The following is a 26,621-nucleotide window of genomic DNA, read 5'->3' as shown; positions in this document are numbered from 1 at the left end:
AGAAGAAAAAGATACCATTCTTTTTAAAAGTACTTTATTCTTCCCAAAGGGAAATACCCAAATCAACTTGGACCTATGTGAAAAACATATACCCCCGCATATTAAATAATGAATTATTGTAAATAACAAGATTTTTTTGCCTCAATTTCACTATCCATACCAAGGTCATACCTTGGTCACTGCCTGACAATTAAACAATGAATTCACTTAGACACAACCTGTTTAACAACAGGAAGTAGGCCAACAGATCTTAAAATGCAACACATCATGCCCTGATCTAAAGAAATTTAATAAGATGAGAAAACAGTTAGTAATGGTTATTAGTTTCGAAAGGGTTACAAAGCCATTTCTAAAGCTTTGGGACTGACTGATTTACTTTATTTGTATGACTACTGAGGTTTAACAAATATAGTACTTTTTAATATTTATACCCTAGGCTAATTTGCTATGTCTGTTCCTACCTGGGCTTTTGGTTACATATAAACAGTAAAAACAAGAGACACTGTTTTAAATGCAAATACAAAACAGACTAAAAGGCTACCACTCATTAAACCCAAGCAAAATTACAGTAAACCATCAAATCACAAATGGAGACAATATGAAACTGTGGTAAACTTTTCCTGAAGTGGCCGGCCAGCCATGAATCATTTAGGAGGTCAAACAAGAACTGACAACATAGTATCCAACAAAGTTCCAAAGCCAAAACCACTGCTGACCAATAAGAACCCAAAGGCTCATCTCACCTTTCCCAAAAAAACAAAAACAAACTTGATGATCCCCAAGACACTTGCGGAAGAAGATGGTGGACTGACTAAGTGTGACATTTTTAGAATGGGTTTGTCCTTTTACATCTAGCCTAAGGTTGACAAGGCCTTTAAGAAAAAAAAAACATCTTTACCTAAGGTCATGATGTTGGCGGTTAGATTGTCTGGGGTTCCTTTCTTGAGGATCTATATAATTTGCTGTAATTGATGGAATCGTGGCTTTTGCTGTCTACCAGAAAATCCTCAGGGAGGATCACCTAAATCTGATTAAAATGCTGTGGCATGACCTTGACCAGGCCATTAATGCTTAAAAACCATCTAACGTAGCTGAATTACAAAAACTTTTGCTAAGAAGAGGGAACCAAGATTTCTCTACAAATAGGTAAATGACTCATTGTCAGTTATCTCAAATGCTTGATAGTAGCTGTTGCTGTTGAGCTTGGAACAACCAGTTATTAGGTCTGTGGCTAGTTAGGTTTGGATCACTTTGTTTAAAAAATGCTTTTTGTAATTACTCAGGTTATCTTTCTCAGATAATTCTCAATTCTTGTAACCTTTTATCTGGTTTTGTACTTAAACAACTTGTAATTGTAACTTTTTTCCGCACTATAAGGCGCACCGGATTATAAGGCGCATAGAATAGAAGCTACTGCAGTCAAACGTTTGACTGGGGTTGCGTTATGCATCCACTAGATGGAGCTGTGCTAAAGAGAATGTCAACAAAACAGTCAGATAAGTCAGTCAGTCAAACTTTATTAATACACTACAAACCAGCGTTCTGATAACTCCATTCACTCTCTTGGTAAGGTCTCCTCTACATAGAATTCTATTGAATAGAGCTAACCGCACGTTAGGAATGCATTGGAGTCTATGAAGTTGAAGTTGAAATCAAACGTTAGTTAAAACGTGAAAGGGAACTTTTCCCTGATTCAGTAAACACGTAAAAGAAACAGTTTGATGCACTAAATCAAACGTTAGCACATTCACAATATAGTAGCGTTAACTGTTGAATTCTCTCGCTGCTGCTCCATTCCCATGTTCGACTGCGTAGCTGACAGCCTTGAGTTTGAACTCAGCATCGTAAGCGTGTCTCTTGAAAGGTGCAATTTTGGGGTCGTTATACACACACAAGTGGTGTTGGACTAGGAGTAAGCACAGTACAGGTGTTTACCGCTATTACTTCGGCGACACCCCTGACTACGGTAGCCGTAATGCTGCAAGCGGTGCGGCTTTGTAGTTTACCAGTCGTACTGAAACATTTTGACAGAGCGCCGTGTACAACCAGTATAGATCAACCTATTAATCAATTGATATATAAGGCGCTCCGGATTACAAGGCGCACTGTCATTTTTTGAGAAAATTAATGGTTTTTAAGTGCGCCTTATAGTGCGGAAAATACGGTATTAGGTGTTGTTTACTGCACACTGGTGTGCCTCTTGGCGAGGTCTCCCTCGAAAAAGAGATTTTATCTTAATAGACTTTTAGAAATAAAGGTTAAACAAAAAAAAACAAAAAAAACTGTGCAAGAAGAGAGTCTTCACCATCCACAATGTCCATATGAGACAATCATTTTAATAGTAAAATTGAGTTTTTAAATAATAAAATGACACAAAAATATTTTACAGCAAGGGTAGCTAAGAATGCCTGAGTAGCTGTTTTGGAGTAATATGGAGTACATTAGTAGTCACGGGCTCTACTATGCAAATAATTTCATTAAAATGTTAACATAATTCCGGAGGGGCATTTTTTAAATATCAGAAAATATGGGGAAAGCATTAATATTGTTATAAACATACAATGAAATGTTGTCTTTGAACTCTTTCATTCGTCTTACAGAAAAGGCAGTTGATAAAGGAAGCACTTCTACTCCTTTATTTCCCCTCTGACCACGGGACTAATTAGCGGTAATCAGTGCTGTAACACATGCATGCGATCAGCAAAAGCAGCTGCTAATGAAGCAAATGCAGCAGCAGGAGACATGTACCTCTCAACAGACATTCAAATATAAAAAGCTGATCTACTGTCTACATTAGAGATCATCATACCTGTAGTTTGTAACAGAACTGTCTCATAAGCAAGACAGCTCCACGGAAAAGTATTTACAGTCACTATATTTTCTCATATTTTGTAACAATATAAAAGCAAACGTGATTGTATTTGATTGGGATTTCTACCACTCTGAGTCATATTTTGATGAACCCCCCTTTCTTTGCAATTATAGCTACATGAAGCAGCTTTCCAGTTGTAAAGAGTGAAAGGTTTACCCATTCTTCTAGGCGAAATAGCTAAATCTCACCCAGAACAGATGGAAACCATCTGTAAATAGCAATTTTCAACTCCTGCCACAGGTTCTCAATTGGATTTTTTGTCTAGACTTTGACTTTTTCTGTATGTTTAGTGTCAGTGTTGTAGAGGAAGGTCAACGTTTTTACAGTCTTCTATGGGTTTTGAATCAGGATAGCCCTATATCTTGTCTCATCCATTTTGCAAATAAATCTGCCCAGTTCCTCTTTCCCTGCTGAAGAAAAGCATCCCCACAGCATGATACTGCTTCCACCATGTGTCACTATAAGGGTGGTGTGTTCATGGTGAAGTGCAGTGTTTCCAGACACATTGTGTTTTGCATGTGAGCCATAAAGTTTATTTTGTTTTCATGTGGTCAGATCTGTTCAGTTAATCAAATGTATCATTCAGTTTTGATTTCAACTTTAAATAATCTCAAAAATAACACAATAGTCAGAAACCTATTAGATTTTTATAGTGTTTTTATGGCATAATCTACTTTGCCATTGTGCTTCTATTTTGTAATGTTTCCCAACCGTCACTTCCGCTAAACCCACATGTGTTGGGCGGTCCTGTTTTGAAGAGTCAATGCAAGTAAAGTTTGGCAGATAAAGCAGAGTAGTACAGGCAAGGCATACCCTGGGGGTATGAATTGAAGAATCAACAAGAAACATCCAGTTATAGATGGTGCCACTCCGTATGTGAAAAAATGCAAGCATAAACCGTCCAAAACTGTAAAAGTTTGAAATAGTGAAGAGGCAAAACCCGAACACAGGAGCAGCAGCAGGGCAGCAGCAGCATTTAGTAAACTAAAATGCAGATTAAAAACACGTATTGTGCTTGATTTGCTATTGGTTAACATCCCCGCCACTCATCAACAACAAATCTGCATAGCCGCCTTAAAATTTAAACTTGTAGTCTTTTAATTTAAACTAAATGTATCAAATCTTTCAGTAGCTGTCCTAAAATGTTAACAAGTTTGTTTGGTGGAAAAAAACTTGGCCTTACTTATTTTTTTATCATTTGTTGTGAAAAAAAATGTTGTTTTTCTTTTGATTTTGTTTTTAAAATCTATCAACTATCTATTTTGAAATTTAGTTAGTGTTATTGACATTTGTTAATTTAGCATTTGTTTTCCAGAGATTGCTGAAGTATACCATATTGCTGATATTATTTGTTTGTCTTTTATAATTAACATCCTATATTTGAAGACATACTTTCTCAGTTGTTTAAAGGAAGAACTTGTCATTTTCATGTTCTTCAACTGCAATCAATACATTTTTTTTTCCAAACTCAACAAATCCTCATTTTATCTGATACAATTTCAATATTGACCAAAAAGAGCAAAATTATAAATGTTTTCATTATTGAGCAGTCCTGCTTCTGTTACGTGTTTGCTCTGACAGTCAAATAAAATATATGCAAGCCCACCTCTGGTGTTACATCTCTCGGGGCGAAGCCAGTGCCCCCAGTGGTGAGAATGAGGTTGAGTTCTTTCTCATCACACCAGTCCACCAGTGTTTCCTGTTGGTAAGCATGCACAAAGATGCATCTTTACGAAATTGTTATGTGTAGATATACTAGATTTGCACTTTACTTCAACAAAGTTAGAGCAGCACATCAATTATCTTTACCTTGATTTCATCTATCTCATCTGGCACTATCTTGTAGGCCACGATCATGCCCCCCAACCTGAGAGAGAAGGAAGAACACAATGACTGAAAAATGATACACTGCACAGCAAGAAAATTATTCTTTTCTTTATCGTTGCAAACATTGCACAGTCCCCATGTCAAAGAGGTAGGTTAGGAGGCTGTAGACATTGTGAAACACAGCTTATATGCAGAGCTGAGAAATTAAAACCCAAGATTAACCATTTAATTGACAAACAACTCGTCTGGTCTCACAATGCTGTCTTTTATTATAGATTTACTAAGTGAGATATGATCATAAGCATTACAGTACATTCTATAAAAGAAAGTATTAAAATACATAGAAATACAGCAACTAAAATACGGAGAAAAAATGCCCTTGAAGAATCCTTATAGAAGGATTTTCCCCAGGATAGCCCAGAGAGGAGGTAGCACTTAGAGGTGAACACTGGGCTATGGCGCCCTCCTGTGGTCGAATTAACTATTACATTACCTCAAAAAAATTACCCAGACATAAGGTGAAAAACCTGCAAGGGAAACCCTTATGTAACCTTTTTATTAAGAGAACTATTTTTGGAACTTTAGTGCATCATGTTTCCCCTGTGTGACACTTAAATGCCACAACACACTTCTTCAGCCAACATAGAAAAATATAATTGTTGTATATGCTCTATTTTAGGGATACTTTTGAAAGATTAAATGGACACTTTTTGCAGCACAAAACAACAACAATGCAGCAAGCATACATAAAGACAAAGAATTGGACTCTGACAGGTTTTTGACACAAGATGTGAAGAAGTCTTACTCTTTAATGAAGGAGGGCAATTTTATGAAACACTGCACGTTTAGGATGAAGGGGCCATCCACAAAAACCCCTGACATTCCCATGATGACATGGGAGATTTACCTCCGCTTTGTGTACTTTGATGAGAGGGAGCAACTTTTGGCAGTTCTGTATGCATTCTTGTGAGCTTGTATGAGTTCATGCACGTACGCTCGTTCATTTATGTGTTTATGTGTATCTGCGTTACACCTCGGGAGAGTAAAGGAGCTGTCAGGACAAATCACCTCTTGTGTGCTCCTGGGGTTTTTCAAGCCTCTTTTTGTTCAGCCCAAATGAAAATACGCTCTGCACAAATAACTGGAGTTCCTTCCCAGCATTTCCTTGGCAGCTCTTCCTGTCTGGAGACTCTGGTTGTTGTGTTGTTTATTGCTTGGGAATGTGTGAGAGTTTCTGCGTGCCTTTCTTTTTGTAATTAACAGGGATCCCATTTCTTTTCTACAGTCTATTTAAGATCTTCAGGCACATTTTCCTTTTATGTTTATGACTAATCAGTGAGCAATTTCCAGATTTGTGTAATGGTAATATGTATATTAATAGATGATACACTATTTTGATTTATATATACAGGCATTGTAAACAAGAAAGGCAACAAACTTTTTCTTAAATTGGATAGGTGGCCAAATTACTGCAAATTAAAATGTGAAATAGTAATATTTACAGCAGATGTTGGCAATTTTGCTGAGAGTCCTTTTTTATGTTCTTTCTTTGCTGCTGAGTAAGTATACTTATATGATGCGTAGGTGAATAATGACAAAGCTGATGAAGACAACAAGACAAACAACTGTAATAATGATAATAAGACTGAAATATGGTATTGTATTAAATCCAAAACACAATTGGTATAAATTATAATATAACACCAATATTAGTGGACACATTCATAATAGTGGTTCAAATGTAAAAATAACAGCAATACTATCAATTAAAATGAAAAGCAATAAAATAGGTATTTGTATATGAATCCAGAAACACAGTTGGTACCATTTTAACAAAAGTGTTGTAAATATAATAATAATAATAATAATAATAATAAACCAAATTTACAGATAAACATTATTAATTTGTCCAACATGAAATCTGTTGAATTGACTTTTTCTGGTGAACAAAAATCTAAATCAAACAAAAAATCCAAACAGATCCTCTTTTGAGTAAAGTACAACAGAAGTCATCCTTTGGGCCAGCACCTATGCTGATGCATTTAACGAGTATAGATGCACCATTGCATTTTACACTTTGTACAATTGTTGCATCTAGTAATGAGCCAGCACTTGTTCTCTTTGAAAATTTTTTCCCCTTTCCCTTCCACTTAACAATTGCGTACTATTTGGTCTACCATATAAAATCTCAATGAAACCCACAGAGGTTCGTAGTTGTAACGTAACAAAATGTGGAGAAGGTTCAAAGTATCCAAATGATTTTGCAGGGCAATGTCATCAAGGAACAAGTAGATTGAGTTATTTACATTTGTAGGCGTTAATTATTTACTACAGGCTCTCTGTTCAGACTTGAAAACGTTTCAGTTTTTAGTGCTGGCAGTCAGTTTAGGTCAGCCATGTTCAATGAGCATTTTCTTCTGATTTTGTGATATCTAATAGTGAAACTCCACATGGTAATCAAATTGATTCATTTTAGATTACTGCTGATGTTTACCATGGAAGTAATAAAATGAAAAACCAGACATTTACATACATATGTGTAAAGAGATATGTAAAAGGAATGCCCACATCAATGTTACCAGGTGAGAAATGTAGGATTATTGTACTAGAGACATAAAATTATCGTATTTTGAGGGAAATTATCATACACTCGTCCTAACTAAAATAAGTCTGTTGATGTGTTGAATAGCGTCTAACAGACACTCGCAGCTTTGTGGCGTCAGTATGGAATGGATTTATCAACATCTGCAGCCCCTGCTTCTTCTTCTTTTCTTTTTTTTTTTCCTCAATCATGGCCGTTGTTCTGAGGCCATCGCATCACGTCACTCGAAGCTCACATTTAGAAAAGCACGATTGGCTGGAATTTCCAGCATCTGTTCCCGAATCCGGACACAGATGCCTTCAGGGTTCACAAAAAAACTCCGACAGACTTTGGCGATAGGTTGATGACAACTGATTACAACCACACATTCATGGAGTGGTCAAATTATTGTACATTGGCCTTTTTTAGGAATATTGATCGTACATCGTACAGAGTGCAAAATTATCGTACAAATACGATAATTATCGTACACATGACAACACTGGCCCAGATGATTATGCTGTGGCTGTTGAAAGATTCTGATAGGTTACTTTGCAACATTTCACCTAATTGGAGGAATACCTGTGCAGGTTTTGGTGTGTGTACCAACCCCAGGAAAAAGGTAAAGACCTTGTGAAGATGCAGGCTGAAGCTCGTAAGAGTACCGTAATCCTTAGAGATCTGTACCAATATGGGGTAAAAGGCCACTTAGGGAGGAAGAAGCTATTACTCCAAAAGCCAGATTCCAATTTGCAAATGCACTCAGGAACAAAGACCATAACATTTGGAGACATATGCTCTGTTTTGATTAAAGTAAAATTGAACGTTTTGTCCATAATGTCTATTGTTCCATTTGGAAGGGAAAACCTACAGGCACGGGAAAGTCGTCCCGACCGTAAATAACGTGTGAGTGGCAACATCATGTTGTCTAAATGTTTTGCTGCAGGAGGGATTGGTTTGGTTCACAAAAATAGATGGCATCATGAGAAAAGAACATTATGTGGAAGTATTGAAGTAACATCTCAAGACATCAGCCAGGAGGTTTCTTGACAATGGACAAGCCTACAGCTAAAGAGCTTGACTTTATTAGAAGGAAATGGTAACATATCAATCTTGTAACGCAAACTATATCTTTTTGATATGAGAGAAATCCATTTGTCAAGCTCTTGGCTAAATGTAGTTGGTGCTGAAGATGGCTTTTTTGCCTTTGGTGTGGACAGATCCTAATGCAGCTGGAAAAAGAACAGAAGCAAGAAGAGAGGGGTCAGACAGAGAGGAAAAAGGGAGTGGATGGGTGGGAAAGTAGCAGTAGTTCTGGCCTGAAAGCTTGGACATCCTGGCCAAATCTTACAATGAATAAAAGACGAGCGCAGAAAGGAGGCTTTAATAACAAAGAGAGGCACAAAGTGAAGAGTGCAAAAAAGGGACACACTTAAAAAGAGAAAAAGAAGTTGGAAGTACGTATGTGTGTGTGTGTTTGTGTATGTGTGTGTGTGTATAAGCAAGAGAAACACAGAGTGAGATTGAGTGCTTCCTACAAAGAGCTTGTATTATTAACTAGAAAATTTCGGAAGAAATTTAGACGGGGCCTGCCTCTTGGTGCGTTTTGCTCCGACCAGAGCTTGCTATTTTTTTTTTATTTCATTGTCTATGCTATTTTCTATGCTATTATCAGCTTAAAATATTACTAGTAACTCTGGAGGACTCAGGCTTTTATTTTTAAATTTTCAATAAGCCTTATTTTAAATGGGGAACACTAGGTGAGCTCCAACATTAGTGTGAAGCCCAGTCCTGAAATGATCTATTGTTTAAAATGCAAAGGCTTTTATTTTGTAGAGCATGTTTTGTCTTATTTTGAAAGTCCAGCATGGCTGTACTTTCAGGTCTGGGTTAGTTGCATTGGTTAAATAGAACCCGCTTGCTATTTAAAAATCATTTTCTATGCTCTTGTGAGCTCACAAAATCCATAGTAACTATGGGGGGTTGAGGCTTTTATTTTGAAAGTTTCAGTAACCCATATTTCAAGCATAGTCCCATTTCCAACACCGGGTGAACTCCAACAGTAGTGTAATGCCCAGTTCTGCAATGATCTATTGTTTAAAGTGTAAAGGCTTTTATTTTGTAGAGCATGTTTTGTCTTATTCTGAAAACCTAGTATGGGTGTCCTTTCAGGTCTGGGTTAGTTGCATTGGTTAAATAGAACCCGCTTGCTATTTAAAAATCCTTTTCTATGCTCTTGTGAGCTCACCAAATCCATAGTAACTATGGGGGGTTGAGGCTTTTATTTTGAAAGTTTCAGTAGGCTTTATTTTAAAAGGCCAACATGGTCCTATTTCCAATACTGGGGGAGCTCCAACAGTAGTGTGAAGCCCACTCCTGCAATCATCTATTGTTTAAAGGGTTTTATTTTATAGAGCAGATTATGTCTTATTTTGAAAATCAAGCATGGTTGTCCTTTCAGGTCTGGGTTATTTCTATTAGTTATATAGAACATGCTTGCTATTGTAAAACCATTGTGTATGTTATTATAAGCTTTAAATAATCATTAGTAAGCATGGAGGGTGTATGAAAGAAATTGACCTTTAGGGTCAATCACTGTTGTCTGGGTGTTGGAACAGCAGTACATGCTGTTTAAGTTCCCCACACAACATGGCCGCCATGTAGTTGCCCCCTATGAAGCTGGTCAAAGGGTTAGGTGTCATGTCATGTTTAAGCCATAGAAATGAATGAATATCAATGAAAGTCAATGCAAAGTCCTCAGAAAGATAGTAATCCATGCATGTGTGTGTGTGGGTGTGTGTCTGTGTGTGAATGTGTGTGTGGGTGGGTGTGTGTGTATGTGTGTGTGTCCCAGTGTGAGACACAGAGAGGCAGAAAGAAAGACAGAATCACATCCAGACATATACAGTAGGAGATACACAGAGCTATAAATAGAACAGTGAGGAATGAATCAGCCAATCAGCAAAGAGCGTCAGTGTAACTTGACACCTGCTGTTTCTCACTCACGCAGCACCTCTCTCTCTGTCTCCCCTGGTCTAGGCTTTATAACATGGAGGCGCATGCTCCCGAACAACTGGCCATAACTCTGAAACCGTAGGGGCGATCGATGTCATTCTTGGACCGTTTTTATCAGAACGGACAGGGGAACATTAATATTCATCATTTATTAGTGAAAATATAATAATAAAGACACAATACTGGGTGAAAAGTAAGGGAAAATGGAGAAAAAGGCAAAAATGCCTGAACATGCTCCCGAACAAAGTCTAATATCTCGGAATCCGTACATGGTATTTGAAAATTTTTTAAACTGTGGGCGACAGCTATCCCTCGTCCCCAATCATGGATATTTTCATAGCTCTATGTCATTCACAGTATAAAATATGATTTTTGAAAGAAATGGTGTCACTCATGGATTACAGGTCAAGCTCTCATTGAAAATACATGGGAGAAGGCCTACAGAAATCTACTGACTCTTGGCGATCGAGGGTGTTTTGACAGAAATCTATGAGACTTACAACAATTTTGAAATTATTGTGTGAAAGCAGAGGCCCGGCCCTACAATCTGACCGAAAATTGTGGCTGTAGAGCGAAATTTGTGGCCGTGAGGGCCAGTTGAAACTCATTTTTCCTGAAAAAAATCCCCTCTTTTTACACTCTAGTAACTGCCATCTCCACTGTTAAGAGTGTGATTTTCTGGCAAACTTTGTGTCGCTTGGAGTCTAATTTTAGAGAAACCGTAGCAGTTATCAACAAACCGTTTTCACTTCTGAAGAGCCGGCGGATTTTCCTACAAACTGAAAGTCAAACTGTTTTTCTAGGTGAAAGTATGGCGATACAGTAGAGCCTCAAAAACAGTGAATTTTGAGGATTTCTTCGCCCCTGACTCCATTCATTCCTATGGGATTTTTGGGCTCGGTTTTTCGTTAATTACGTCGCCATAGTAACTCGAAACGCCAATAAAAGTAATAGCACACCTCACGGGACCGAGCCGGTCGTTTTGATGTATATATTGTGGGGGTGCACGCAGCGGTTCGGGCCGCATTAACGGAGACGGAAGAAAAATAAATAATAAATAAAGAGTCCAGTTTAGAGGTGAATAGTAATAGGTGCCTGCCATGCATTGCATGGGAGGCAGTGCATTGCTTCGCAATGCACTGCTCTCCTATGCATTGCTATGGCAGGCCCCAATGAAATCACCCTGGCAGACGGGTCTCTTCTTGGAAGTGTCCCACAACCACTGAGATTTGCAGTACACACACACACACACACACACACACACACATCCGTGGTTTACTATCTTTATGAGGACGTTTCGGTTACTTCCATTGACTTCCATTCATTTTCTTTGATTTTTAGTGCCTAACCCTAACAATAACTCAATTCATACCCTAGTCCTACACCTAACCCCTGTCCCAAGAACGGAATTTGAAAAAGTGAGGACCAGAAAAATGTCCTCACTTTGTCAAAATGTCCTCACTTTGCGATAAAAATACGAAAAATGGTTCTCACTCAGCAACAAGTACAAGAACACACACACACACACACACACACACTTCATCTTTTGGGGGGGGGGGGACAAAAGTCTCCTTGGTCATCTCCACACTCCCAGTATTAACAGAGTCAAGCCCATTAGAGGTACGTTGTTGGTTCATCTAAATGTAGGAAAGCTCTCAAGGGATGACCTCTCAACATGTTTGCAGATAGTGGGAAAGATGGAGGAATAGGACGAGCTCACTTCAATCCCCCACTGTGTTGAGCCCTCCGGGTGCCCACTGAGGTGTTCCACTCACAGTTGGTAAACAATATGCACACAACCCCAGAAAAAACACAATATTTAAATGTCCGCAGATCACTCCACATTCAAGGGGTATTTGTGGAATAAATGTCACCATGCTTCAGTTTTGCTACTGCTGAGAGTTTCTGGCTTCTCTAAATCATACCAGCTACACCTAAATACAAACATCTAACACCTGTGTCAAAATAAACAACAGTCATAGTAGATTAATTAATGCTCAGTGAAGAGCAATCCCCCCTTGCATATACTTGGAACATATTCAGGCAACCACTAGAAAAGTATGTCAACTTAATATCATTGATAAATGTTTTTAACTACTGGAAAAAGTTCAGCCTCCATAAGTTTAACAACTTACAAAACGGTGTTTGCTGGATTTATGAGGTAAAGGGTACTATTAATGTGATTTACATTTGTTCAAGATAGAAAAAATTAAATAAATTAAAACTAATTGATCTATTAATAAATAACTTCATACTTCCCAGAGTTATATACTGCATATTAAATCCACAAAGAAGAACTTCTCTAAGCTACAGGCCACAAGTCTGGCTCCAAGACGATAAAACATTTCCAAAGCTCACTGCAGCAAAGCATGCCATCTTGGGGTCACAATGCCTCCATAACAACAATGAGATACCATCTACGTGACAACCAGTAGTTCGGGAGGCATGCAGGTAAAAAGCCTTTTCGGTTCTGCTATTACAAATAGAAAGGTTTGCACTTTTAACTGGAAATCTTTGGTCACATGGAACTAAGATTGAGCTTTTCGACAGAGGGGAGTCTGGCATAAACATAGGATGAATATGTGGAAAATGATATCATTCCTGCTGGAATATTTGGCAGAGAACCTGTGGTGCTATGGGTCTTTCTTGCAAACTCTAGAAACCTTCTTAGAGTTAATTGCACTATGAACTCATAAATACAAAGACATTTTAAATGAAAAGTATTATAAAAAAAAAAAAATGTAAATGGTGTATCATTGAGTCTTTTTGAAGTATAACGAAAAAGGACTCGAGCTGAAGAAAAGAGTGCAGAGAGGATCATGGACTCTGAATGATCTAGAGATTGTGCAAAGAAGAATGGCCAAAGGTCATTCTCTGTCTGCTCCAACATTTTGAAATATTGTAGGTGCCAGTAAAAGGGACTTCTACAAAGTATTAACAGCAGGGCTTCCAGTTATAGTACCACTGCTGAGGCTTTTCCCCACTCAAAATATGTACTTATATGTAACATTAAGGGATTTTATTAAAAATATGCACTGTGAGATTATACTACTGCAATAACAGATACGTTTGTATTAAAGCTTTTAATACATCTTTACCAGGGGTGCCAATTAGTATTGAGGATGATAGCTTCACAGACACATGTTGTATAATTTCAGTCCAGAGTTCTGCACTATTAAAAATGTATTCCTAAAAACATTTAAGCGAAATGGGATGAAGTGGTGCACAGAGTGTTAAGAAGCTGAAGCACTGAAAGTCATTATATATGTCAATGGACTACCAATAGATTAAGCTTTGTTTGCATTTCACAAAAGTATCCATGAAGAGGCATATCAGTTCACGCCTATGTTATTTTGAACACTGGTTTCCTCTGCTGCTGTGCAACAACTGATGGATACATTGACTACATCAATAAATACAGAGAAAAAAAAAAAGAATTAAGAATGCACATAATTCCCAAGGATTGCTGTTTTTCAGTTTTTAGAAACCTAAAATAGCAGATTTTTTTGTTTTTCTTTAAACAGGTTTTCAGTTTGTTTTAAATTTCATTCTGAAAATCCAGGCAAAGCAACGAAATGACATAAGGAGGGTGACTTGAAAACATGCTCATGTTATTTTAATGGGGGACAATTATGTATTGAATTTTTACTACCTGCTCATTGTTCAAATGCTGCAATAAAATACCACAAAAGTAGTAAATGTACTACACACAATGCTGCCATATAGGGGAACAAAATAATAGATTAACATGCAGATATACACATTTTTGAGGGCCTACATTATTACTTAAATTAAATTCAATAGAGCAACAAGTTTTAAACAAAAAATTGACAGATTTGGTACTGGGATTTTTCGTTTTGTCCTCATTTAAACCCTCTACACCACAGGTATGTTACTGTGTCCTGGAAGCCTTCGGGTTTGTCTTTGTCCTGGATCAGCTGCAGTGAAATTAGGTCTTGTGTCACACATCTATTTTTTTTCTAGCTATTTCTGGTCCTGACAGTTTGCGACACCGACGAAGATCTTTGCAACACAAGTCAGTGAAGGGTGTTGACAATCAGCTGAATCACATGCTTAAAAATCTTTACACAGAGGAAAATATGTGAACAAAACACTACCATACGGCACACATATACAGGCACAAGCAGCTGGACACACATCCACCTCTGCCTCACCTCTCACCTCCATGTCCTTGAGTTTTAGTGTTATTTGCTCAGCCCCCCTCTGCATCTGGGTCTCAATTTGGCTTCACATCATTTTTCTCCACCCACCATCCAGTACACCTCTAGATACTCCCAAAAGTGAAACCAGGCAGACTGATAGATTCCACATGCCAAAGACAGCTTGAGAGATGCTGTGATTATAGTTTATGTTAAGTATCCTGCTGTGGCACCACACTACCGCTCACCCACTTTTCTGTCTTGACTTCCTCCGATTTTTCCAAAAGTGTCGTTTCGTCTCTTGCAGCTGTGACACTTTGAAGGGACAGTGTTTCAGCTGATCATGATTGAGTCAACAACGATAAACAAGACAATTTATGCAAACCATCAGCTCAATGTTAGACAGTAAGCTGTTTCATAAAAAATGACCAGTCCAGTAATCGGTGCTTATTACAAACAATGATGCTTTTTAGCACAAGAATAGCTAGAAAGTCCAGTCTTTTCCTGCAAGCTCTAATTCATAACTCTGCATCTGCTCTATGGTCTGTTTGACCGTGAAGCCTGTGTAACGTACATTTCGTCATCTGTATCCGCCCACATGGGTTCCCCAGGACCATCCTTGTGACCGTTCTGACTGTTGGTATTGGCAGGGACAACGAAGCTCCTATTTAAACACACAATAGATAAACAAAGCAGCAAGCTGGATTAAAAGCAGAGGAGAAAAAACAAGTCATGGTTGTTTTTAAAAACAACCATGACTTGCCGTTTTTTTGGACACTTTATCTCAGGACAAGAATGCAACAACAGCATTGATATCTCGGAGAGAAGCATGAACTGCCTTTTTACGCTCATTCCACAGCATCTCAGTCACATTCAAACAAGGATTTTAAGTAAGTCTCTCAAACCTTCATTTTTTTAGCTATTCAGAGGTTGGAGTTGCTTGTGTGCTTTGGATTATTGTCCTGCTACATAACCCAACTGTACTTCTACTTCACTCTACTATTTTTCGTGGTAGAGATGAGAATCCATGGTTCTATCAATTAGCCCAGCCATCTAGGTCCTGAGAAAATAAAGAAGTCCCAGATCGTCACACTACTAACAGCATGCTTGACTGTGGGTAGGATGTTCTTTTCCTCAAATGCTATACTCGATTTACACCAGATGCAATGGGATGCAAACCTTCCAAAACAGTTAGATTTTTGTTTCGTCAGTCAACAGCACATTTTCCCAAAGGTCTTGGGGATCATAGCAATGCTGTTTTGGAAAAAGCAAGATGGTCCTTTGTGTTCTTTTTAGTCTGCAGGTGTTTCTGCCTTCGAACTCATGTATGGATGCCATTTTCTGCCCGTCTTTTTCTTATTGCTGAATCATCAACATATTGGGTGTTTCTTATTAACTTGACCACTTATCCACCTCTTTACCTTTTAAAACATTTTATGCAGCATGAAACGATGTCAGCAAATATATTGCAGACACAGTCATGTCCTGCAACGTTTGGATGCATCCCTACTTCAACAGATCCAAATCAAATAAATGGTTAGTGACCAGACCTCTGCAAAACTTACTGAGATGCCAAGGAGGTAATTCAGCCTTTTGATTCAGGTGTGTTGGAGCAGGGATGCATTCAAAAGTTGCACTCGAGTAGCGCTCGAGCACTGGAGTTGCAGACTCATGGTGTACATTGATATTTCAATACCTTGTAGTGTTTTACAGGTTGTTTTTGATTCTTTTTTGAGCTCCCGGATGAGAAATCAATGCATTTTTGGAGTATTTTTTGTTGGTTGACCATTTCGTGAGAAGGTTCACCATGTTCCCCATTTTACACATCTGTGAATAATGTTTCGCGCTATGGTTCATTGGGAAGGGCTCCTTGCATACAAATGCATAAAAGTTGACACTAAATAAAGATCCTGTCCATGAGTCTGTGTTTAACTACATCTGCTTTTTTTACAAAATGACTTGTTACTCATTATATGTTTACAGTCAATCATTGAGAAACTTGCCATGTCAATTGTGATTGGTTATGTCATAAACATGGTGACTGTCCCGTCTGTATGCAGATGATCATGTTTATAGTTTACAATGGTCACTTTGAACAGGAAACAAAAAAACATGCACTTCAAGAAAAATGTTATTATGAACACAAGGCCTGCTGCTGGCAGTGTGATGGTAATTCTACAAGTTAAATATTTTCCTGACCTGGAAATTGCGCACACAAAAACATGGAGGGATAACAGAAAATAAGCACATTTGCTTGGATGCTTATACTCTAATTGCCCCAGGGTTATATTTCAGTTGTTTTTTAGTTGCTGGTTAAAATGTTCTGGTACCTCATTGGATATATTCCACACAATTTAGGTGCTAAATTATGGTAATTAAAACAAAAATAAAAAGAAAACAATTTTACCTTTTCTCCATTCAAAAACTAATATTTCTATTTTTATTGTGTTCAGATCTCAGCAATTGACTAGGGAACCTCTATTGACTTGCAACGCACACGGACGTTAATTTTACCTTGGCTGATCATTGGTGCTTACATAGTAAAAAGAAGACTATCAAACAGAGAAGCACAAAAACATTAGCTAGTGAGGGGAATCAAATGACCTTCTGCTTTTTCTAGCCCTGAGCTATGACTGGTAAGTGGGATCGTTGAAAATCTGATCTTTTTCAGATTTGTTAATGCATCTAACCTAGGCTATACCTAACTATAGCACATATTGGTATAGAAGTTTTTTAATTGAGGGAAGAAGACTTAAAGTTACAGTATCTCACAAAAGTGAGTACGCCCCTCATATTTTCCTAGTTTTTTATTATATCTTTTCAAAAGAGAGTATACCTCTAAGTGAAAATTACCAAATTATGCCCAAAGTGTCAATATTTGGTGTGGCCACCATGATTTTCAACACTGCCTTATCTCTTTTGGGCATGGAGTTCACTAGAGCTTCACAGGTTGCCACTGGGATCTTCTTCCACTCCTCCATGACAACATCATGGAGCTGGTGGATGTTAGCGACGTTGCGCACCTCCACCTTCAGTTTGAAGGCAGTGGTTGTCTTGGAAGTGTGTTTGGGGTAGTTGTCATGTTAGAATACCGCCCTGCGTCCCAGTTTTTAGAAGGGAGGGGATTATGCTCTGCTTCAGTATGTCACAGTACATGTTGGCATTCATAGTTCCCTCAATAAACAGTAGCTCCCTATAGCTGGCAGCACTCATGCAGCCCGAAATCATGACACTCCCACCACCATGCTTGACTGTAGGCATGACTCACTTGTCTTTGTACTTCTCTTGTGGTTGCAGACACACACACACTTAACACCTTCTGAACCAAGTAAGTTATTTTGGTCTCATCAGACCATAGGATATGGTTCCAGTAATCCATGTCCTTAGTCTGGTTGTCTTCAGCAAACTGTTTGCTAGCTTTGCATCATCTTCAGAAGAGACTTCCTTCTGGGACGACAGTCATGCAGAACAATTTGATGCGGTGTATGGTCTGAGCACTGACAGGCTGACCCCACAGCCCTACAACCTCTGCAGGAATGCTGGCAGCACTCGAATGCATATTTTCAAAAGACAACATCTGGATACGCTGAGCATGTTCACTCAACTTCTTTGGTCGACCATAGCAAGGCCTTTTCTGTTGGATGGTCTGTACATGGTCTTGGCCACCAGTTTCAGGGTGTTGTCTTCTTATACCCTGAGACATCTTTAGATATAGCAACAATTCTTTTTTTCAGATCCTCAGAGTTATTTGCAACGAGGTGCCATGTTGAACTTTAATTGACCAGTATGAAAGAGTGTGAGAACAATAATACCAAATTTAACATACCTGCACTCCATTCACACCTGTGAGCTTGTAGCACTAACGAGTCACATGACACAGGGGAAGGAAAATAGCTCAATGGGTACAGTTTAGACATTTTTACTTAGGGCTGTACCCACCTTTGCTGCCAGCGGTTCAGACATTAATGGCTGTGTGTTGAGTTATTTTGAGGGGACTGTTATGTTCCCAAAACGGACCAAAGTGACAGCAGGACATCAGCAGACGCATTGTGATGATATATTTTTTAATGAACACAATGGACATAAGCAAGGGTGAACAGAGAATCTAGCAATGAGAAAACAAAAAGCAGGCACTTAAATACAGCAGGGATGGAACCAGTGACATCTGTTTTGTCATGAAAACTTGGATTTGGAAATCTTTGTAAACTTTTGAAATCGCTGAGTTAAGATAAGGGTCTACAGTCTCCAGGGAATACACACATAGACTGACGTTTACAGTTACTAATGAAAACCACACTAGCATTTGCTAGTAATATAAATATTTATTGACCAGTCATGACAGGAAGGCTGCAATAAATATTTTGACAGCTGTTAATGACAGTTCTCTAAGGGGAATCGGAAAGGCCTTAAACTAGTGTAAATAGCTTTATAAAATCCAGGAATTGGTCACAAAGCTCTGTTTAGTACATCTCTTTACTTAAAACAATAAACACTTTGGGAACACCTCAAGATACAGCAACATGATGGAAGATAAAACCACCACAGAACAACCCTACTATAGGTTTGTGTCAAAGCCTTGAGATGATGATAGCCCAATATCACATTTCCAATAACCAAACCAAGCCGGTGTGCACAGGTCCCTAGCTATGGATGCACTGCCAACGCTGCCCCTCAGACAAAAAGTAACATATATGCTGCTAAAATAATTTTAATATCAGACAAAGATAACCTATGTAATTACAAGACAGCTGATAATTTCATGAACCAAGGAAAAATGTATCCAAACCCTTGACAGCAACACTTCCATCAAGCATTTGCAATGAATGGTAAATACTCATTCACATTGATGTGAAGGAATTATGGAATACTGACCTTTGCAAAGTTGTTTTCATTCAGCTCACTTGGGAACTTGAAGAATAAATGCTCTGTTTAAGGTCATGCAACAACATCTTAAACAAATTTAGTCCCAGACTTGGACTTGGCCACAAGACTGTCATTTTGTGTTATTGAGACTTTTAGTCAGACTGTTGCAAGACCCATAACCTGCGACTGAGACCAAGCTTTCTGACACTAGGCAGCACATTTCTCTCTAGAATCCCTTGATAGTATTGAGATTTCATTATAACCTGCACAGATTCAAGACACCCTGTGCCAGATGCAGCAAAGCAGCCCCAGAACATAACAGAGCCTCCTCCATGTTTCACAGTAGGGACAGTGTTCTTTTCGTCATATGCTTCATTTTTCCGTCTGCGAACATAGAGCTGATGTGCCTTGCCAAAAAGTTCAACTTTTTTCTCATCTGTCCATAGGACATTCTCCCAGAGGCTTTGTGGCTTGTCAACATGTAGTTTGGCAAATTCCAATCTGGCTTTTTTATGATTTTCAACAATGGTCTTTTCCTCAGTCGTCTCTTATTATGTCCAGTTTGCCTCAAACAACGTCGGATGGTGCGATCTGACACGGATGTTCCTTGAGCTTGATGTTCACCTTTAATCTCTTTAGAAGTTTTTCTGGGCTCTTTTGTTACTGTTCATATTATCCGTCTCTTTGTCTTGTCATCAATTTTCCTCCTGGGGCCACGTCCAGGGAGGTTGGCTACAGTCCCATGGATCTTAAATTTGTAGTCACAGGAACATGAAGCTGCTTGGAGATGGTCTTATAACCTTTACCTTTAACATGCTTGTCTATAATTTTCTTTCTAATCTCCTGAGACAACTCTTTCCTTCGCTTCCTCTGGTCCATGTTGACATGGTGACATTGGTGACATGTGTGGTACACACATGTCACCAAACAGCACAGTGACTACCTGCAGACCTATATATAGGCCCACTGACTGATTACAAGAATGTAGACACCTGTGATGCTAATTAATGGACACACCTTGATTTAACATGTCCCTTTGGTAACATTATTTTCAGGGGTACCATCATTTTTGTCCAGGCCTGTTTGATGAGTTTATTTTTGAAAATAATTCTGTTGAAGCATGTTTGAAAAGCAATGTCTAACTTTCATTTGTTCATTTTCATAGAATTTTTATTCATTATTACCTTTGTCAGATTCAAGTTATTTCTGTGACCATTGTGGGTTTTTCTTTCATTAACCGAGGGGCACCAACAATTTTGTCCACATGTGTATGGGGTAGACCTTTTCAACATCACCTGCCTAATTTATTCCCTTTCCTGAAATTATTGTTTAAACTTTTGTGGGAAGCTTTCATGGATTGACATTTTGGGTCTATTTTTCAGAAAAATGCAAATTTAACCATAAGCACTAAACTTATAAAAAAAAAACTGTATATACGTTATATTCCTTTCTTATTTTTTTTGCAAGTGAAGCACAAATTGAAAGGAGCTTTGACTTGGATCAATGATTATGTGCATGAAATTTATTTTGTCTTTTCAGCTTGGGGTTGAATTGTCAAAAAAAAAAAAAAGTGGCCAAAACTCACAAGGAGGGGTCGTGGACAAGATCTTTAAGGTTGATGCCGCTGCGGTCCTCCGCTAGGTTCCGAAAACAGCTGTCACTCACTGGAAAGACAGAAACAGTGGCGAAAATTTAGCTGGCATACAAATTCAGTGCAATACACGAGCAGCTTCACAGTTTAGCAATTGCTGCACTATCTATACGAAAACTCATATGAAAAAGGTTATTGAGTTGTCAAAAGTATCAATACCAAAACAATGTATTTTAGGTGATATGTGTGAAAACAATATTCTTGACCAATATTCACCCGTGGTAGTACATTGTATGGATTCTTTGAAATCTTTGAAAACAAAGAAGATGTTACTGGTGGATGTTTTCCAATAATCAGCTTTATCCTCAGCTGTTACCTGTAATTCTTAATTAAAATGTCCTATTACCATGTCGTAAGTGACAAAACGCCTTTTTGCAAGTCATATTATTTTTTCAACATTCCCAAATACTATCACATATTGTATGTTTTCTTATTGCAGCCCTAGTTCCTATTATAGTTTAAATGCAACCACCATCAGACTCCAGTGTGAACAATGTAGTGCAGAATGAAATTTGAAATTACATGCAACCTCAATGACGTAAAGGTTGGATGAAATGCATCATGACTGTTCAAACTCAGGCTGCTTTTAAAAAATGTCAAATATATTTCTGATTTAGGACCACATGTAAAAGTGGTTTGGGTTTGAGCTGAATAAAAAATATATTTGTGCTGTTTAGATGCATAAATAAAAAAATAAAAAAATACCTCACATATAAGTAGAAATAGATTGAGACACTTTTCGATAAAGACCTAAATTAGCCTGAGACACCTTAGCCACATCATGCCAGTTACAAACACATATTTTGTTTTTAATTCTTTGGTTGGAACTATATAAAAAAAGATACTGATTTGACAGAATTAAAATTGTCCTTTGTTCGGAATTAGGAAAAAAATCACACAAAGACACAAGGGCAAATGGAACTGCCAGCCTTCGAATTGCTGTTTTGTTGGTGTTTTTGCAAAATTGTATGTGATCAGTGGACGCAGCAATTGTTCATTGATTTCTTTGTCTTGCTCTTTGCTGGGATGATAAATACGTAGGTTCTTTGCTAACAGGTCCATTAATGAACCATTACTTTTGCAAAGATGCATGTACTGGGACTGTCAAGAAAATGAACAACAAATTAGCCAAGGTTAAGATAAAAACCATCAGAAAGCCTAAGCAAATACTCCATCCATCCATCCATCCATCCATCCATCCATCCATCCATCCATCCATCCATCCATCCATCCATCCATCCATCCATCCATCCATCCATCCATCCATCCATCCATCCATCCATCCATCCATCTGCAAAGGCAGACCTCCCTCCTTTCAGCTCCCTCTATGGGAATGCTGAGGCATTCCCAAGACAGTCAGGAGATGTAATCTTTTCAGCAAATCCTGGATCTGCCCCGAGGCCTCCCCCTGAGGGACTTTTCCATGACATGTCCCTATGGCACACATGACTGTGCTTGTGCCCAAGACTACTTTAAAAACAGTACAGGACGTTTAAGTCCTTAAAGGTAAAATGAAAAGACACAAGGAGTGACTCAAGGCTTTTGCACAGCAGTGTGTTCATCCATTAATCTGAAAACTGGTATCCATGTAAAAAAATCCAGTATGATCAAGCTCTTCTTGCATGCATATATGGGTGTGTTGTTTGTACATATAGTCAAATGCAGTCCAATTCAGTTTATTATTCAAACTGGTTAAAAAGTTTTTGTATCTAATAAAACTCAGCAGATTGAATTGAGAGCAGTTACTAGTACTAGAGTATGCCATTGTTTTAAAATGTTTAAAATGTTAATACTCAAACCTCGTTTCCTGCACATAAAAGCATATACACAAATATGCACAAACAAATAATATTTCTTCCCTCTCTCCTGATAATGCTAGGTGACCTATTTTTTTTTTACCTGTGCCATTTGCTTATGTTCTCATGATTAGTATGCTTGTTCAACCTTGTTTTTTGTTCATATGTTTTTATGTATTGATGTGTTTTTGTACCTTTTCTTTAAGAGCCTTTTGTAAATGAGAATTGGTTATCAGATATTTTACTTGGTAACATCATACCATATGTATGTATTAAAGTCCTTTTTATAAGATGCTAGAGAATGCAATGGCAGTTTTGGATAAAACACTGAGAAGACTTGTCTTTTATTTACTTCTAAAGAGAGCCAAACCTGTATATAAAAACTTGGGATATAAAAAAACTGACAATCATTGTGTTGAAATTAAAGGACATCCAAAAATCATTCTTTTTAAGGGTAATGCTGACCAACAGTGGTCAGATAAAACCTTAGCTTTTATTTATTACACAATTACTAAAATGTCCCAAAATCACAACTGACTAAAAACTGTTTTGCTTTTGGTGCTGCGCCGTACATGAATGTCATCGCCACAGGAAATACACAATCCACCAATTCAGTCATTACCGTGCACCTTTGTTGTCTCCAAGCATTCTTTACAAAACCACAGCTGCCCCTTGACTACAGAGCAGGTGTGAGTCATCATGATGATCACAGTCATACAGAGTGACAAATAAGTTAACATGCTGAGGAAGACAACGACACAAAAAGAGACAGATAGACAGTTAAAGATGATGAAGAGAAGAACGATGCGTCTGAAGGGGTCACACGTGAGTGGACATGCTCGTGTCCTAAAATAGATCTAAACCGGGCGACTTAGAGGGTGATGTCTATGTAGTGGATTTAAGCCAAAAAACTTGTGCTAGAAGTGGTCAAGACTGAAAATGTCATGATGTTGCTCAAATGGAGTGCTATGATCCATGAACAAGAGGAAAGGGGTGGAAGTGGGTTAAGCAAGAAGGGTGTACAAAATGGAAGTAAACTGTCCAATAAGGCATGCAATCAGACAGCAAAGATTGAGAAAGATGGGGCTAAGAGATTTAGGGAAATATGTGAGAGAATATAAAGATTCTTTAAAACAGGAGGGTGTTAAAAAAACGCACTGCTGATGGGGCAGCTTTGTGAAGAGAGAGGTAAACACAGGGAGCTGGACATAGCTCTGGGCTCTGGCAAATAAATTGGAAAGTGCTGACATTTGCACACCAAGTCAACTCGGGAAGAGAATATGTAACAAGGGAGACAGACTGCTGGAAAAGGATGGGAGAAGGCAAAAAAAGGGTTATGGGGGGATAGTAAACAGGGATGCAAACACATGGAATACACCTTTGCTCTGGAGAGCCACTGCTGCATAAATCCATGCATGTATGTATGTCTGTGAGTAGGAAACTTCTTTCAAGACTGCAGTATTCCTTACAAACACGCACACTCAGAGCCTTCCTCAGTCTTTCTCTCCCAGCTACCCCTTGATCTAAAAATAGCCGCCCCTCTCTCCTACAAGAGGCAGCAACCATTCTGAACCAATCAACACGGTCTGTCAAAGGCAGCGGTATCCACCACCCCTCATAGTGTGTTTGTGTATGCACATTAGAGTTAGCCCGCACATGTGCAACAAGAGGGAACTCCTAACTGAAGGTAATAAAACTGCCCTCCCCTGCTGCAAAGCAATCATTTCCAGAAAAAAATAGCTGGAAAATAAAACTGAAATTGAGAGAAGGAAAAGAGCAAGACAAAAAGGGGTAAAAGAGGCGAGAGTTAAAGAGAGGGACAGGGAGATTTGGCTGCAGTGGAAACAGGCTTCAAAGGAATATTAATGTGATCCTGTGCAAGAGCTGAAGACAGAGGAAGAGATGAAGGCGGGAGAATGGAGGAAGGAGAAGCAGAGCAAAAGAATTTATGATGCTGTACTCTCCCACATCCCTTGCTCTGGCTGTGCACCTTTCTCCAGGTGAACCTGCAGCTTAGATGTTCATTGCATCCTCTTGAACACTGTACAAACCTGGAGCAAATCAATAAAATTTAATCCTTCTCAGATCTGCTTCCAATCGTAGAATCCCTATAAAAAGACCAAGCATCCTCTGTCAATTTAGGGGTTTTGCTGTATAAATGATCCAGTCTTTAACAGGTTTTATAATGATAAATTTTACCTCAAATGTCCAAACTGCATGACAGGTTCTATACTGGGATCATTTAATAAAAAAACCAAAGGTGCATCTGTTACATTATGCACACCTCATGATTTAGTAGCTTGTTGAACCTCCTTTTGCAGCAACTTGAAGTATTTGTTACTGTATGAATTTATTAGTCATATAGACATAATTATGGCTCAATTTCCTCACGGGATTGTGTGGGTTAACTGTGATTTACAGACATTCATTTCTACTCGACCGTCTTAAGATTCCACCACAGCATTGCAGTCAGGTTGCGGTTTACACCTTGACTAGGCCATTGCAGTTCCTTTCTTTTTTAGCCATTCTGTTGTAGATTTGCTGACATGTTCGGAATCATTGTCCTTTTGATGACCCAGTGTGGGCATAGCTTTAGCTGTCACTATCATGTTTTACTCTAGAATATTAATTCATGTTCCACTCAATGACCAATGTCCTGTGGCTGCAGAGCAAGCCCAAATCATCACCCCTCCATAGTTGATATGAAGTCTGTACTGAGTTTGGCCCCATCTCTCCAAAGGACATTGTTTCACAACTCTTTAGGTTCAATAAGATGCAACTTTGCAAACATTAGTTGTATTACTATATTTTCTTTTTAGAAAAGAGGATTTCTCTTGGCAACCCTTCCAAACAAGCCATATTTTTTTTGTAAATGTACTGACATGAACTTCGAGCTTTAAGTGTTAACTAAGGAGTTTAAAAGTTTGCAGAGTAAAAGGCCGTATAAATGTATGTGGTGGCACTTTCTTTTTTGTGAAAATCTCAATCTCAATTATTTTCATGACCAAACATCTGCTAGAAGATAGACAAATAAAGATCAATATAATATTGACAATTCTGAAATGAGCACACAGTCTGGACAGCAGTCTGGTACTAGATGTTGATGTAATATCAAGCCGGGCTTCATTTTCTATAGTGGTTAATCATAATAAGTACAGCAAAAATTGTGTCTGCAAGGACCAACTTCTTTCATGTCATTTCTTGATTTGTTTGTAAGGAATGTTTTTGTTGTTTGAATCCTTCTGTCACTGATCTTTTCTTGGCTAGGTAAAAATAAGACACTATAATATTATGTTGTAAAGTTTCACCAACAATTTTTCATGTGAGCAACCAACTTGTAAAACCAGAAATATTAGTATATGATGCATTTATTTTCCATAATTCAATAAAAAAAAGAAAAGTCAGGGGAAAACTTAAAACCACAATTTCCAAGTCATGCAGCAATCTTTATAATCAAAGTATATTTCCCGATTTATTTTGTACTGTCTCTTATTATAAATTGTCTGCACCTGTGAGTGGGTGTGAGTTTAGAGACCTGGATGTCCACAGGCCACAGGAGTGGGTGGAGATCAGAAGGCCAGTGCTTCAGAAGCATTATGCCGGGCAACACCACTCGTGCATGCTATCCATATTACCAAACCCCTGCAAAAGTACAGGTTCATATGGTTTCTAAAAAGGGTTAAACACTAAACTATGCCTGTGCAAAAAAGGTCAGGACACAAGAGAATCTATATCAGGAGGCCAAGAGAGAGGGAGTGGATCAGGGAAGAAAAAACTAACATTTGGTCAGATGGCAGCCTAAAATGTAATATTCTAACAGGAGGCAGACATTGTGTTTAAATTTAAGAAACTGGCT

General features: G+C 38.3%; 1 protein-coding gene across 11 annotated transcripts in view; it reads right to left on the bottom strand.

Annotated features, from left to right (window-relative positions):
• gphnb (gephyrin b) overlaps window positions 1-26,621 on the bottom strand; it is a 152,238-nt gene that overhangs the window by 77,501 nt on the left and 48,116 nt on the right. For 10 of the 11 annotated variants that reach the window (XR_007041743.1, XR_007041742.1, XM_047387531.1 and 7 more), the window contains exons 2-4: window positions 20,904-20,982; window positions 4,682-4,739; window positions 4,479-4,571 (exon numbers count right to left, since the gene is read on the bottom strand). Coding sequence is in view for 9 of the 11 variants with exons in the window: in XM_047387531.1 (XP_047243487.1) it covers window positions 4,479-4,571; window positions 4,682-4,739; window positions 20,904-20,982 (230 nt within the window). In the remaining 2 variants the exon portion in view is untranslated. The remainder of the gene's footprint in view (window positions 1-4,478; window positions 4,572-4,681; window positions 4,740-20,903; window positions 20,983-26,621) is intronic. The other variant, XM_047387538.1, reaches the window with a different exon arrangement.

This window comes from Girardinichthys multiradiatus, chromosome 15 (genome assembly GCF_021462225.1).
Source record: "Girardinichthys multiradiatus isolate DD_20200921_A chromosome 15, DD_fGirMul_XY1, whole genome shotgun sequence".
Lineage (NCBI taxonomy): Eukaryota > Metazoa > Chordata > Actinopteri > Cyprinodontiformes > Goodeidae > Girardinichthys > Girardinichthys multiradiatus.
The sequence above is the reverse complement of the archived record's forward strand: the minus strand, read 5'-3'. Positions and strand labels throughout refer to the sequence as shown.